The sequence below is a fragment of the Crocuta crocuta genome, unplaced genomic scaffold (genome assembly GCF_008692635.1).
Source record: "Crocuta crocuta isolate KB4526 unplaced genomic scaffold, BGI_CrCroc_1.0 scaffold70, whole genome shotgun sequence".
Classification (NCBI taxonomy): Eukaryota; Metazoa; Chordata; class Mammalia; order Carnivora; family Hyaenidae; genus Crocuta; species Crocuta crocuta.
The window spans coordinates 18590929-18607129 of NW_027528417.1; the positions used below are offsets into that span (position 1 = coordinate 18590929).

General features: G+C 35.3%; 1 protein-coding gene across 1 annotated transcript in view; it reads right to left on the reverse strand.

Annotated features, from left to right (window-relative positions):
• The window catches only part of ATP11B (ATPase phospholipid transporting 11B (putative)), a 128176-nt gene that overhangs the window by 21684 nt on the left and 90291 nt on the right, over positions 1–16201 (reverse strand). The window contains exons 23-26 of the mRNA XM_077754583.1: positions 15176–15235; positions 13490–13617; positions 12314–12452; positions 491–556 (exon numbers count right to left, since the gene is read on the reverse strand). Coding sequence (XP_077610709.1) covers positions 491–556; positions 12314–12452; positions 13490–13617; positions 15176–15235 — 393 coding nt within the window. The remainder of the gene's footprint in view (positions 1–490; positions 557–12313; positions 12453–13489; positions 13618–15175; positions 15236–16201) is intronic.

The window sequence follows — 16201 nt, forward strand, 5'->3', positions numbered from 1 at the left end:
ATCAAACCTCTCAGATGAAAATCAAGAATAAAAAGTAGTAACTGTAAGTACCTAAGGTTCCTATGGCAAAGTCCCTCAGAACATAAATATTAATGAAAGGGTCCATATGAAATTGAACAATTTCAAATTTATAATGTTTTTCTTCTATGAGGAAGTAGCACTGAAATTTCATGAATACTTTATTCTCTATCCCATGGACTAAAACAACCTATGTTATTTATCATTATATACAGAGAAGTAAAATTTCAGAGATGAATATTGTGAGGTTAACCTTTATTTGACCATAAAAGTCAGCTGAAGCTTTCCAAAATAATGTTCTTAAATTTTTAAATAAAAATTAAAATGAATTTTTAAATTGCAATCAGTGAAATCATGACTAAAAAAGAAGTAAAAAGAGAAAAATATCTACTTACAGTTTAAAAAAAAACAAAATTAACTGTAAATTATACAGATACAAAATGTGTCTAGGTTTCTAATCTCTGCACCATACCTTGACTGTGACGGTAATAACCATGACTGTGAAAACTAAGGTGCCAAATGTCCAGTTTCCAAACATCTAAACAGAAAACAAAAAAACAAAAAACAAACCCATTACTCCATTATGTGTATTAGTACGATGCTAAATTAGATGTAAGGTGAAAAAAAAAAAAGAGTAATTTCATTCTTCACTAAAAATCACTTGCATTATTTAAGCCAGGTACATTTGAAATCTGTAACTACATTTGTAAAGTTAAAGCAGTATGACAAAAACACCAGAAAGCATTGATTATGTTTATTACTGTCATGTAAAAGTGATTCTTTGAATGACATTATCAGATTAGAAACCCAAAGATGGCTTTGAGACTGTGTGACACAGGATGTTTTTAGTGAGAATGATAGTTATTAGTGAGTGCTTTATTCGTGTCACACAATAAAAATGATAACTCTTCAATCACAACTGTCTTCCGAAACCATTCCAACCAGAAGTTATGGCAGATCACCTGACACTGTATTTCTGGATACTGCATAGGAGAGCAGGAGGAAAGAAATTTACATACAAAACCAATACCTGTAAGGAAATATCGGGGCCAATGTAATTATTCTCAAAGAAGCCTATGTAAAAATGTGGTTAATGCGAGTCAGAAAGTATTCTTCTGGGATTTATAGCTAAAACTTACTGAGGCTTATTAAAAATGCAGAATCCCCAAAGCATGTCAGGATTTAATTTCCACAAATAAGAACAGAACCAGAAGTTTAAGTTATTTAAGTATAGAAAGAGTCAGTTCTTACCATTGGTTTAAAAAATTATTAGAATGCTTTTTTAAAATTACTGAATAAACAGCTATTTACTTGAAACATTACTTAACCTGTCTGTATCTTTTTTAATTTGTAAAATGGGGGAAGAACTTCATAGGTTTCTGTAAGAATTAGGATATGTAAAAATGACGGGCTACCAGGTAGATAATAAGCAACCAAAAAATAATAGCTACTATCATCAATAATGAAACGTCAATGAATATTCCTTCATTTGAGAGTACGCTGGGAGTTGATTTTCAAGAGTAAATGAATGGAAAAGGCATATTAAACCCTCATTTTCTTGATTTTATCATCCCTAGAAATGACCTGTAAATACTTAATGGGTCTCAGCTCTGCTCCTGGAGGCGTGCTTGTTACCTCTTTCTGGGCTTTGGGGACATATATTTGATGCAGCCAAGGAACGTGTGCCTGGAGGTGGTAACAACCACACATGTCTATCCGTGAGTATCTGGTTTTGCTGGGCCCAGATTTAGAGCTAGTAGTTTCTTCCTTAAAAAGAGATGAGAACTTAGGGCTCCCTCTTGCATTTAAGGCCACAGAGAGGGCTGTAGAAACACGTTCACATGGTCTTTTTTGTTGTTGTTTTGTAAAATTAGCTTAAGTAATATATTTTGTTGAGATCGGTCTTTACTTTTTTTTTTTAAATATATTATCAAGTTAGGTAACATACAGTATATAAAGTGTGCTCTTGGCTTCAGGAGTAGATTCCATGATTCATTGCTTACATACAACACCCAGTGCTCATCCCAACACGTGCCCTCCTCAATGCCCATCACCCATTTTCCCCTCTCTCCTGCCCACTTATTACCTTCAGTTTGTTCTCTGTATTTAAGAGTCTCTTATGGTTTGCCTCCCTCTCTGTTTGAAACTATTTTTTCCCATTCCCTCCCTCCATGGTCTTCTGTTAAGTTTCTCAAATTCTACATAGAAGTGAAAACGTGATGTCTTTCTCTAGATATTTGCTAAAGAGACTGCTTTTTCATTTGCTAAAGAGACTGTCTTTTTTCCATTGGATACTCTTTCCTGCTTAGTCAAAGATTAGTTGGCCATACATTTGGGGGTGCAATTCTGGGTTCTCTATTCTATTCCACTGGTCTATGTGTCTGTTTTTGTGCCAATACCATACTGTCTTGATGATAACAGCTTTATCATAAAGGCTAAAGTCCAGGATTGTGATGCCTCCTAATTTGGTTTTCTTTTTCAACACAGAAGTGATATATTTCAAATCAATCAGTTAAGATGTCTTTCCATTCTGACTTCTGCTTGAGCCAGTTGGCGGTAAAGTGGCAGAGGGCATTTTGAGAATCAGGTTACAGAGAATTTGAGTTGGGTTTATTGCATTGGCTTGGGTTAAGGGGGATGGAGCTATTTATGTCACTCAGTTACACATTTATGTGCAGTTAAGTTTGCATTTATAGTTGTATTTTTTTCCCTTAAAGAGGGCCTGCCAAAATGTGTAATGTTCAGACTTTCCTAAACTTGGATATACCCCTATTCAGAAGAGAAAGATGCTCAAAACCCTTTTTATCACAAACTGTTTTCTGGATCACTTCTTCCTGCTGAATTTGTTACCTCTTTATTTAATAAAGTCAAACTTGTATGCCAAATTACAAAGGATCATTCACTATTTGTATACTCAACAAACGGTAATTGAGCATCTTTTATATGCCAAGCATCATCCCAGACCTAGGGAATAAAGCAGTAAGAAGATAAAGTTCCTGACCTCATGAAGCTTACACAGAGTGAAGGAGACATATAATAAACAAACTTAAAAATACATGCTTTCAGGTAGAGATTACTACTGTGAAGAAAAATAAAAGTTAAGAGGAGGTGGATGTCAAAAAGAGATGGAAGGTGAGGGAGATAATATGTTACTGGAGTGGGGCTGAAAGGCCTATTCGACTAGTAATGTTTCAGCAGAACTGAATGAATAGGGGGGTCAGTCATATGCCCACGTGGGTGGAAAGGCTCCAGACAGGAAAAAAACAAGTGCAGAGGTGTTAACTGAAGAGCACAAAGTGATCTGTTTAAAGAACAAGACAGTTAGTACGGCTAGAGTACAGTGAATAAAAGGGAGGATGGTAGGAAAAACAGTCCAACAGGCAGATGGAGTCAGGATTGATGAAAATTGTTTTTACACTATAATAAATCACTGGATGATTTTGTGCAGGTCATTAGATATATGATCAAATTTTCATTTTTAAAGGACCACCTAGGCTGCTTTGTGAATAGAGAGTAGAAAAGGCAATAATAGAAGCAGGAGGAGGCAGAGGCAGTAACTACAGTCCAGGAGAAAAATGGTGGGACCTATATGGTGTGGAGAGAAGTAGAAACACTCAGGATATATGTGACACTAGAACCAGTATAATTGCATATTAGCTGTGAGAGTAGTGAAATAAAAAAAATGATTCCTAGACTTGCCTGAAAGTGGTTCTATTTGTTAATATAGAGAAAACTGGAAGGGAATGGGTCTGTAGGAGACATAAAGTTCTGTTTAGCTATCTTAAGTCTGAGAGTCCTATGTGATTTGATGTGATTTGTTAAGTGGAGAAGGTAATAATTTGAATGTAAGGAGAGCTGGCAGAGAGTTCTCAGCATATAAGCAGTATTTAGATGAGAAAAAGGAGTTCACTCTATACACAGATAAAGAAGAAAAAATAGGGGTGCCTGGGTGGCTCAATCATCAGACTTTGGCTCAGGTCATGATCTCACGGTTCGTGGGTTCGAGCCCTGTGTGGAGCTCTGTGCTGACAGCTAGCTCAGAGCCTGGAGCCTCTTTCAGGTTCTGTGTCTCCCTCTGGCTTTGATCCTCCCATGCTCATGCTGTCTCTCTCAGAAATAAATAAAAAACATTAAAAAATTAAAAAAAAAAAAGTCAGAGCATTGAGCCCTGGCCCACTGCTCTATTTAGAAAAGTGGTTCTCCGGGTGCCTGGGTGGTTCCGTCAGTTAAGCGTCCAGCTTTGGCTCAGGTCATGATCTCACGGTTCGTGGGTTCGAGCCCTGTGTGGAGCTCTGTGCTGACAGCTAGCTCAGAGCCTGGAGCCTCTTTCAGGTTCTGTGTCTCCCTCTGGCTTTGATCCTCCCATGCTCATGCTGTCTCTCTCAGAAATAAATAAAAAACATTAAAAAATTAAAAAAAAAAAAGTCAGAGCATTGAGCCCTGGCCCACTGCTCTATTTAGAAAAGTGGTTCTCCGGGTGCCTGGGTGGTTCCGTCAGTTAAGCGTCCAGCTTTGGCTCAGGTCATGATCTCACGGTTTGTGGGTTCAAGCCTCACGTCAGGCTCTGTGCTGATAGCTAGCTCAGAGCCTGGAGCTTGTCTTCGGATTCTGTGTATTCCTCTCTTTCTGTCCCTCTCCTGCTCACGCTCTCTCAAAAATAAATAAAACATAAAAAATTTTTTTTTAGAAAAGTGGTTCTCAAGTGGGGGTGATTTTGCCACCCAAGGGACATTTGGTTGGGTCTGGAGACATTTCTGTTTGTCATAACTGGGGGAGAGGGGTGCATGCATATATCCTACTGGTATCTAGTGGGTAGAAGCTAGGCATGCTGCTTCACATCCTACAACTCCTAGGATGAACTCCTACAATTAAAATTATCTGGCTCAAAATATCATTAGTGCAGAATGGGAAGCCCTGATTCTGAGGGTAGGAAGAGAAGACTGAAAAGAAACAGTCAGTAAAGAAGCCAAAGTAAGTTACAGAAGCTGAGAGAAGATAATGCAGCAGGTAGGAAGGCTTAGTAAATTGTGCCCAGTGGTTGAGTTTATAAGGGCTGAGACATGTTCTTGGATTTAACAATGTAGGGGTGGCTGACGACCATAAAGAACATGATTTTGACAGAGTTCTGGGAGCGAAAGCCCCACAGGAGTATGTTCAAGGGAGAAGAGGAGAGAGGAAGTAGAAATAGCAAAAAAAAAATAACTTCTTTAAATTTTGCTCTGAAAATACACAAAAAATACAGCAAAAGCAACGTGCAGTTCAAGGAACTGTGGTTTTTATTAGAAGATGGGAAATATTAGCATGTTTGTATGGTGACTGGTGTGATGTAATACAGGATGACAGATTGATGATGAAGGAAGGTGAAAAGATAATTGCAAGAGCAAAGTCCTAGGTGAGGCAAGAAGGAGTTAAAGAATAAACAAAAGATGAAAACTTTTTTTGTATTAGGTTTAACTTAACTATACAGTGATCTATAAAAGAATTACCTTCCTTAATTGGTTGTTTAGTTCTCCAGTACAAACTCTCTTTATTATAGATTTTAAACATTTGATCAATTGTTGGATGACACGATAAGAAGCAAAGTATATTTTTTGTTAAAAAAGTTTTTTTTTTAATGTTTATCTTTGAGAACCAGCACAAGTGGGGGAGGGGCAAAGAGAGAGGGAGACAAAGAATTCGAAGCAGGCTCTAGGCTCTGAGCTGTCAGCACAGAGCCCATCCTGGGGCTTGAACACACACACAGAGCCTGACGCAGGGCTCAAACCCATGAACTGCGAAATCATGACCCGAGCTGAAGTTGAATGCTTAACTGACTGACTCACCCAGGTGCTCCACAAAGTATATTTTTCTGTTCTCTTCTAATGTACACTAAATTTCATTTTCTATCAATTGCCTGGAATATCACCACTGCTTTAAATATCTGTCTCATGAATAAGTGAACATACAGGGAAATTCTATAATGAATTAGATAATCAAAGTTGTTATTAGTCACAAAACATTTTATTCAAAGAAATCTATATCTACATATAGGAATTAACTGCATGACCTGACTGGTAATCACAGTGGTTATATCACTTAAATTGAAATAAAAGATACTATATTCACTGAGGAATACAGATACAAAATGATATATTTCCAGTCTTAACACAGAGCTCTTACCATTTGGTGGTTAGGTTTCAATAGCTGATGACGTGTATAGCATGAAAAAGAAATTAATTAAGGATAGGAAATAAGGGGAGAAATCATAATTTCAAGAAAAAATAGTAAACAGTATAAAAAAAAAGTTTATTTTTCTCTTTCAGAATTACAACCTGAAATTTCATCTCCTTAGTCTACCTTGAGTTGCTAATTAATCAGGCAAATGGTTCAGACCTAGAAGGTTTGATGAAGGGGTGATTTACTTTTTCCTCCTTAATATGTTCTATCTTATTAAATTTTTAATGTGGTGGAAGAGTGTACAATATATATTTTAGAATGGTACTGAGGCTCTGATAATTCCAACATCACTGGAGAAGTCTAACTAGAATTAGAATACTCTAAAAACTTTTCCTTTTTCTCCCAATCCTATATTTTTGTAATTTCAGTTATTTTAGTTTTTCAAACTGGGCATAATTTCATAAGGAGCACAAATCATTAATTGTAGACATTTTTCTTTTAGTCCTTGTACACTTTAGTAGAACAAAACCAAAAATGAACAAGCAAATTAAAAAAAAAACCCTTATTTGGGCCAGATCTCATTTTAAATAGTAGTTGCCTAGTTTGTCATTTTCATATCAGACCACTGAAAATGAGTGGAGTACATATTAGCACCTCTATGTTTACAGCAGCATTACTTACAATAGCCAAAGGAGGGAAGCAGCCCAAGTGTCCACTGATTGAAAATAGATAAAGAAGAGATGGTATATATATACAATGAAATATTCAGCCATTAAAAGAGAATGAAATTTTGTCATGTGCAACGACATGGTGGAGCTAGAGAGTATAATGCTAAGTGAAGTAAGTTAGAGAAAGACAAATACCATATGATTTCACTTACGGAGAATTTAAGAAACAAAACAAATGAGCAAAGGGAAGAGAGAGAGACAAACCAAGAAACAGACTCTTTTGTATAGAGAACAAACTGATGATCATCAGAGGGGAGGTGGGTGGGAGGATGGATTAAATAGGTGATGAAGATTAAGGAATACACTTGTGATGAGCGTTGGGTGACATAAGGAATCACTGTTTGCACACCTGAAATTAATATAACACTGTATGTTAACTAACTGGAATTAAAATAAAGACTTTCTAAAAAGTATCAAATTATCTGTTTTTAAATACGCGTAGTTTTCTGTATGACAAATACAACTCAAGGTGTTTTTAAAATGATTTAATGGAAGTCAGTTTTCATTATTTTTGGAGGACTTAAAATTTTAATTCATTCATTTGAATTTATTTTTTATATTTCATTTTTTTATATTTCTAAGTAATCTGTATACCCAATGTGAGGCCCAAACTCATGACACTGAGATCCAGGGTCACATGCTCTTCTTACTAATAAGCCAGCCAGGTTCCCCTGGAGGGCTTAAAATTTTTTTAAGTTATATATCTGACTGACTTATTTCACTTAGCATTCTAATTTCACTCAGCATTCTAATTTCACTCATAACATGTAATTTAAGAAACACAACAAACAAGCAAAGTGAAAAAGAGAGGGAGACAAATCAAGAAATGTATGCTTAATTATAGAAAACAAACTAATGGTTACCAGAAGAGAGGGGAGTGGGGAGATGGGTTGAATAGATGATGGGGATTAAGGAGGGCACTTGTTGTGATGAGTACTGGGCAATGTATGGAATTGCTGAATCACTATACTGCACACTAGAAACTAATATAACACTGCATATTAACTAAGTGGAATCAAAATAAAAAACTTAAAAAAAAAACCAAAGCTTCTTCAAAAATAAAGTTACATCAAGATCTCTAACAAATATTTTATAATAATTTTAACTTTTGTCAAAATCCTTTAAAAAGAAACGGTGATTATACTTTTCCATGAAGTATGTTTAAAAACACCAAAAAAGTTGATTATGTTGGATTACAGAAATAATTTAAAGTTTTATGTTAAGCTCATTTTTAGTTTTGAAAATAAAATGAAAAGATCACCCATGCAATATATCCACCAAATTACTAATCTGTGACTTCTGGACAAATGTTTGCAATGATACCACTACACTGTAAGATAAGCCCCAGGTTTTAACTCATATTCCAAACACTAAGAGTATCTTAAGCCTGCATAAGGCTAGGCAAATTTTACATGAATTTAAGTTCTTCTACTGTTTTGGAGAAAAATAATTAAAAATTAGTCACTGTTATTTTTAAATGGTGCTGTGAAGGTAAAGATCTGCCCATAGAAAAGCAGTTTTTGGACACACACACACACACACACACACACACAAGTATCCAGTTATATCATATACTTCCACTTCTTCCAAATCGCAGAGAAAATTTATCAGGGCTCTTGTATTTTACTAAGGGAAAGGAAGTCTTGTTAAAAAGATCTGTGAATATATGAAAAATGAGTAGTTCTTCCCTAAGTTAAAGAGAAATTAAGAATGAGTGAATACTTCAAAAATATTTGTTGAAAATGTACCCCTCTAATATTCATGATACTGCTAGACCCTTATACAAAAAAGAATGGTATCTTTACTTCCCTGAACTGTCCTGCTCTACCTGGACTCCACACTATTTCAACTCTTTCTCCTGCTCCTCTCTCAGGATCACTTATTTTCATCCTTATCTCCAGCTATTCTTCTTCCCAGCACTTCCCCCTAATGTTTTCTACTTCAGGCTTTCAACTGTTGGTAGATTTCTTGGGCATACAAGAATAATTAACTGGAAAACAGAAACCATCAACACATCCAGTGTTGAACAATGGGACAGGAGCTAGATGTCTAAAAAGGTTGTCAGTATAGGAAGACATAAGAGGGGCTCGAGCAAAAGGACAGAGCTCTCCGGGCTCAGCCCCAAAGGACAGACGGTCCTAAGAGAGACTTTGGGAGAAAGAGGCAAGATGCTCCAGGGATGAAATATAACAATGGCTTGGAACTAAAACAAGCACATTCTGAGAGAGCCAGCAAGGACACTTTAACTTACACATTTAAAGAGGAAAGAGATTCTGGGAGAAGTAGATCAGTTGGGATTGGGAACAACAGCATCTTCAAAATACTTATTGGATGGTAAAAATAACAACTAACACTGTCAAGACTGACTGAGTACTTGTACATGCTAGCCACTGTGCCTAATGTTCTCTCTCTCTAATAATCCTCACGGCAAGCCTATAAAGTAGGGATTCTGCTCCTATAATTCTGTGGGTGAGGAAACTGAGAGGTTACCTAACTCATCCCAAATCACTCAAATGTTTATTTCAGGTGTCAGGTTGTGGAGCCATTTCAGCTGATTCCAATGTGTCCTTCTTTTCCACTGTGCATAGTACTGGTGGCAGGGAGTGGTAGCAGGTTAGTTTCTAGTGGTAATTATCTGAGTGGTAGAACAATTAGGCTAAAAGGGGGAAAAATTAATGATTTACAAATTGAGTTACAAAAGAAAAAAAGAAACCAATAATTAATACATGGTAAAGAAAAAAATCTTCATTAAGATTTTGTCTTTGTATACAGCATGCTTAAGATTTAATTTTAAAAGAGTCACTAAACATAAGAAACAAATTTAAGGACATCCAGATGACCAACAGACACATGAAACGATGCTCAGCATCCCTCCTCATCAGGGAAATACAAATCAAAACCACACTGAGATATCACCTCACGCCAGTCAGAGTGGCTAAAATGAGCAAATCAGAGAACTCTAGATGCTGGCGAGGATGTGGAGAAACGGGCACCCTCCTACACTNCATGGAAACTAACTTTTCAGAATAAATAAATTCTGAAATTCAGAATTCTTAAATTCTGACATATAATAAAACATATGCAGCCATGAAAAAATATTTCTAAAAAATCACTTAGGCTTTAATAAAGGGAGAACTACAGGGGCGCCTGGGTGGCTTAGTCGGTTAAGCGTCCGACTTTCACTTAGGTCATGACCTTGCGGTTCGTGGGTTCGAGCCCCGCGTCGGGCTCTGTGCTGACTGCCAGCTCGGAGCCTGGAGCCTGTTTCAGAGTCTGTGTCTCCCTCTCTCTCTGACCCTCCCCTGCTCACGCTGTCTCTTTCTCTCTCCTAGAAATAAATAAAAATATTAAAAAAAAATAAAGGGAGAACTACAGTAAGGATATCATTGAGAAATAGGGGGATAAAAATTATGAGGTTAACGGAAAATGGCAAAAGATAAAAAGGAATGTCTGAAAACATGTTAAAATCATAGAAGTAATGATGAGGTAGAAGGACAATAAGTGATGTCTTTTAAAGATTAAAAATTGTTTTTAGTGATCTCTATACCCAACGTGGGGCTCAAATTTATTATAATCCCAAGATCAAGACTAGCACGCCCTCCTGACAGACTCAGCCAGGGGCCCTGGTGATTTTTTTCAAAATATTTTTTCCTATGTATTTCAAATTTAATGGACACATATTACTTTTAAAATCAGGAACAAAGTAGTAACTAGCAAGAAAAAAATTAATTTTCTTTTATGGATGACATGTTCCTTCTACTTTTCAAACCTTCTGTTCGGTTTTCACCCTAATATTTCAGGTAGCAATGGGCATACTCACTATCTGTACGTGTGATGGTCCTTGCACAGGGGGCACTATTGTGCAGAAAGGCACTGGACTAATAACTTGTTTCTCAAAGGAACTTAGGATCATGGCTAAGCACACAGGCTTTGAAGTCACAGAGATCTGATTTGAATTCCATTCTTATAATTTATTTATTGTGTGACCTGAGGCAAGTTTCTTAACCTCTCCAAGGTTAATTTTCTAATATGTAAAAAGTAAGGATATTTTTCTCACAGAGTTATAATTTAATAAGCTAACACGCACACTTGGCACAAAGAAATAACTCAATAAAAGGTAGTATTTGGGGAGTGCTATAATCTTTACAGTATACAAAATAAGATCCTATTTTTGTCCAAATCAGGCTAAACATGTCCTCAAAAGTGAAGTGGCAGTGCTATGTATGTTCCTGTACTACATCCTAAAGGAATATACATCCTAAAGGAATATTCAGTTAAAAAACCTCTCTACAGGGGCGCCTGGGTGGCTTAGTCGGTTAAGCGTCCCACTTTCGCTTAGGTCATGATCTCGCGGTTCGTGGGTTCGAGCCCCGCGTCGGGCTCTGTGCTGACTGCCAGCTCAGAGCCTGGAGCCTGTTTCAGTCTGTGACTCCCTCTCTCTCTGACCCTCCCCTGCTCACGCTGTCTCTCTCTCTCTCCTAGAAATAAATAAAACACATTAAAAAAATTAAAAAAAAAACAAACAACCTCTCTACAATTGAAATCCATTTCCTTCATTGCACTCGGATATTTTATTATTTTATTTGCATATTTTTTGTATCTGACACGACTCTAAGCTCCATGACCAAGCATGTTTAGTTAATTTCATATATCCAGAACCTAGTATAGTACACAGATATGCTTGATCCTTAATAAATAAAACTTCATATTCTCCCAGTTGTAAATCTTGTATATCTGGGTCTCAAAATATATTTTGCAATGCTTAAGTACTGCCAGTGGGAAAGGGAAACTAAAGGTGACAAGCATTTCCAATTTATCACAGTACCATTGCTGTCACTTCCTTTCCTCCTAACTCATCTAACTAAACCTAGAAAGAGAGGTCTAATTCAGCCAGAAGCCAAATGAGCTCTCCAATCAGGACAGAGTAACAATGGCCACCCAGGCATACCAAAAAAAAAAAAAAAAAAAAAATCACAAATTAAAAGCAAAAAACTAAATACTAGGTCCTCATTTCTCATATGAAAAATGTGAATCACAATACTTCTCCAGGAGGATTATCACTAGGATTAATGGAGATGGAGCATGTAAAACACTCAGCAAAACAGTAAGCACTAAATAAGCAGTAATCATTATTTAAACACAATACTGAAGTGAATAGCATGCAAGGATATATCCCCTTGTGTGAATTAATTTCTGAATAGCAAAACTGCCTAGTAACTTGAGTTTCATATTAAGACTATATAGTAATGCTTTTAACTTTTATTTGAAATATTTTTATAACTGCACTTTAATACCTACAATTTTATAATTTGAATTGAATTTTACTTTTTTTTTTTAATGAGAGAAAGTTATCAAAGATCAGGTTAAATGAAGTTATTAACAAATATTCTTTAAAAAATGATATATTTTACCTGGCCATTTCCAAGCAGAGATACATCTTTTCCAATTAGAAAATAGGATCCAAAAAAGAAAATAAAGGCATGACTGAAACCCAATATGGTCCAATATAGAAATGTTTTAATGCTTAGTTGACGGTTTTTACTAATGTCTCTGTATATTTAAAAAAATAAAAAAGAGAGAGAGAAAAAGGATCATGTTAAGGTTCATATTCATTATTTACCTACTAAATTATTACAATTTTATAACTAAAAAACAAGATGGATATTTAATTTAAAATTGCTTAAAAATATTAGAAGTATACACCTGAATTTAAAAATTACTACTTTTAATATACATCTGTGTAACAGCTTACAGTTCATATAATATATTCAAATACATTTTCTCATTTAGAAAAAACATGATATAGGCATAATAATTCAGTTTGTGAAAAGTTGATGTCTCTGGTATTTTCTGTTGTAAACATTCAGTCATGCCACTATGGTTATCTCTTTTTAGTGCAGTTGTTTGAGTTTGGTTCAACAGTGAGGCTCCTAATCAATTTCATATCCACCAAAGGCTTATATAAGAACAATAGTCTGTGTTAATCTTAGGTCAAGCTCAGTCCCACATATCCTGGGAAATCAAATTGAGTTACTGCCATTTCTGGATGACTGAATACCTCTTTAAGAGTGGACATCAGGTTAATGTGGGAACCATAAGCTGGTCCTCAGGAATAGTTCCATATCTCTGTGATTACTTACTTGGTTCTGGGGAAGCAGGGATAACCCAGAAGATCTGGAATGGGAATTAATGTCCTCAACCCTGCATTTTGCATTGATTATGACTCATTTATTTGTCAATGCTGGAAAACTAATTTTTTAGAAACTCTGGAGACAACCAATTACTGGGTAAATTTTTTTGTGCACATAAAATGGAATATTACTGGTCTGCAACAGTAAAGGCAAATTACAAAACTGTCCAATGCATTCCTAGTACAAAAGTGTTCATTTCTAAAAACACTGGGAAAGTTACTAAATTTTTTCTTTGATATCCAATAATTATAAACCATAAACTACTTTCCTTAGTAAAATATTAATCACTGTGACACTACCTAATATATTTGCTTATTTATAAGATGCTTTCAAAAATTGGTAACTATTATTTGTATTCAGAAGTGTTATGGACATTTAATATAGGAAAATACTTACCGATAGAGTGTAGGCTTGCTCTGTAATACATGAGGGTCTATATGCTGTTCCAGCAGACTATATATTAGTATAGGTAGGGAAGTAAAACAAATATTGTATAAAGTCAAGTATACGCTGTCATACAGTGTCTAGAAAGAGAAATTGGTGGGAATTTTGAGATTCTAAACTGTGCTTAGTTATGTATATGATCATAAAGAAGCCTACTAGATATAAGCATAAAAATTAGATAGCTTTGTCAATTTACACAAAAATCCAATTTAGTAATCCCAATTTGTTTCTTATATAGACACAATCATATTAACATTCCTAGGTTTATATTCTTTGTGGGAAATGGAACAGTTTGTTATGTCAAGTGATGTGGAACTGGAGCTACACTTCAAGATTCTCCACAATTTGGTCACTGTGATGTTGTTTTACACAATTTTCCTACATGCATCTTAGGCTTTTTACTATTCCTTTGGTAGGGTACACATACAGTTTTGCTTTTATGGCTCTGTCTTCCTATCTAAGTCCTACATTTCCTTTAAGGTATGACCCATGAAACTTTAAACACTGGCTCAAATCCTTGATGATAAAGCTTCCTCTTCTAAACAGCTGTATGTGCTACTATTGGTACTAAATGCCTAGCACCTTGCCTAAATTTCATGTATTGTTTTTATTAATACTGTCTCAAATTATACTGTAAAGTCTCTAAAAACCTAATTAAAATAGATTAGGTCTCCTTATCATATGCTCTTATAGCATTCTATAATTCATTCAAGTAAGCAAACGTTGTTACTGGCAATCAATGCCCAAGCAGATATTTGAAATTGAGAGCTACAAGTTGTAAATGGAAGCAAAAACAGTGATTGGAATAGAGACAACTCAAGAAAATCCTAAGATAGTTAGGCTCTTATTATATCAATAAATTGGGACAAATATCTCAATCAGAGATGTAGTGTGGTTTGTGAAAACTGGTCTAAAGCAGTAGATCCTAGTATGGTTTAGTTATTAACTTCGTAACTATGTGATCTTGGGCAAGTTACTTAATTTCTGTGGATTTCAATTTCATTTTCTACAAAATAAAACAGAGTAGATGGCAAATATGTGACATGTGTACAACCAAAGACCCACATGTGTTCATTACAGCTACTACTACCCAATTACAGAGTTTTTTCTCTGAGCCTATAGCTTCAGAACCCTTTTCAAAGTAGCATTCTTGGTGGCCTCTATCAGTTATTTAGAACTAGCTTCTAAGATAAAGTCTTTATGTCATTCTAGGACTCAATCACTAAACTTCCTTCCCAATCCAAATAAATTCTGTCAGTCAAAAAAAATAAATAATGAGGTAATCCTCCAATAGTTACTCTGACATGGCCTGATATAGAGCTTACAGAAGTATCACATGTAAGTTGAAAAAGTTACCACAATTCTCACAGAAGCTGTTAAGAGTTAACATTTATTTTTTAGAAAGCATCCAGAATTAAAATACATTTTGGTATTAACAGTCACTTCAAACTTTTTGAAAATCAGAATAAATATTATTAATTTTATACTCACCAAATACACTAATTAAATTAGGGGAAGTACTGTCTATTTATTTGCAGGACTAGGAAAACATGTAAAAAGTCCCTCCAAGTATCTATCAAAAACTGAAGACAGAGACCTTATTCTAAAAGAATGAATCAGAAGCTTCTATTTACTTACTTGTTGAGAAAACAAACAGTAGAACTGATATAAAAATTGGGGTGTGATAAAGCACACATTCTGGAAAACAAGATTAAATGGAAATAATTAAAATATTTGGGTCTAAAAGGGAAATAATTTCCAAGAACGGTTATTAAAGAGTCAAGAAACACAATTTCTGATATGGTAAGTAGAAGATCTGCTCATAGGAACTTGTCCCATTGTTTAAAAATGTCTAAAAGAGTTCTAAGCAGCACTTCAAATGTCAGAATGAAAATACCTTGGGCTCTTATTGCTAAGCAATGCCATAATTCTGAATTTACAACCTTCCAGCTATTATTCAATAGTTTTCATATATAATACAATAAGTATGGTTTATTTAAACTATAGGGCTATGGGGCATATGGGTGGCTTAGTCGGTTAAGCATCTAACTCTTGATTTCATCCCCAGGTCATGATCTCACGGTTTGGGAGTTCTAGCCCCACATCTGTTAGCACAGAGTCTGCTTGGGATTTTCTCACTCCCTCGTTCTCTCTCTCTCCCCTTCCCTGCTCATACTCTCTCTCTCTCTGAAAAAAAAAAATAAACATTTAAACTTTAGGGCATAATAGCTTTAAAATAAAAATATTTAAAATAATGGAATTATGAAAATCCATTTCAATATACATACTTGTATCACAGTAAAAGCTATGATACGATAGAAAAGCTAAAATAAGGTAGAAATAAGCTATAATAAAGTTGCCATCATTTTATTAGCAATATGAAATCTATGTGTGTTCTTTCATTGGCTTATAAATATTATTTATAGAATATATACAATATAGAATACCCTATATTGTATTAAATGTCTTGGCAGTCAGGACCTCCTAGCATGGGTTCCCTTGAGGTTCACCTTCCCCAAAAGGGTTGAGATAGAACGGTATTTCAACATAGTTTCCTTGTAAACCTAAAAGGTATTTTACTTTATGCATATAAAACCCCTCTCATAGTAGTTTATACATCTCACTAGACTACCAAAAGGTCAATTCTTGGCACAAGAAAGATGA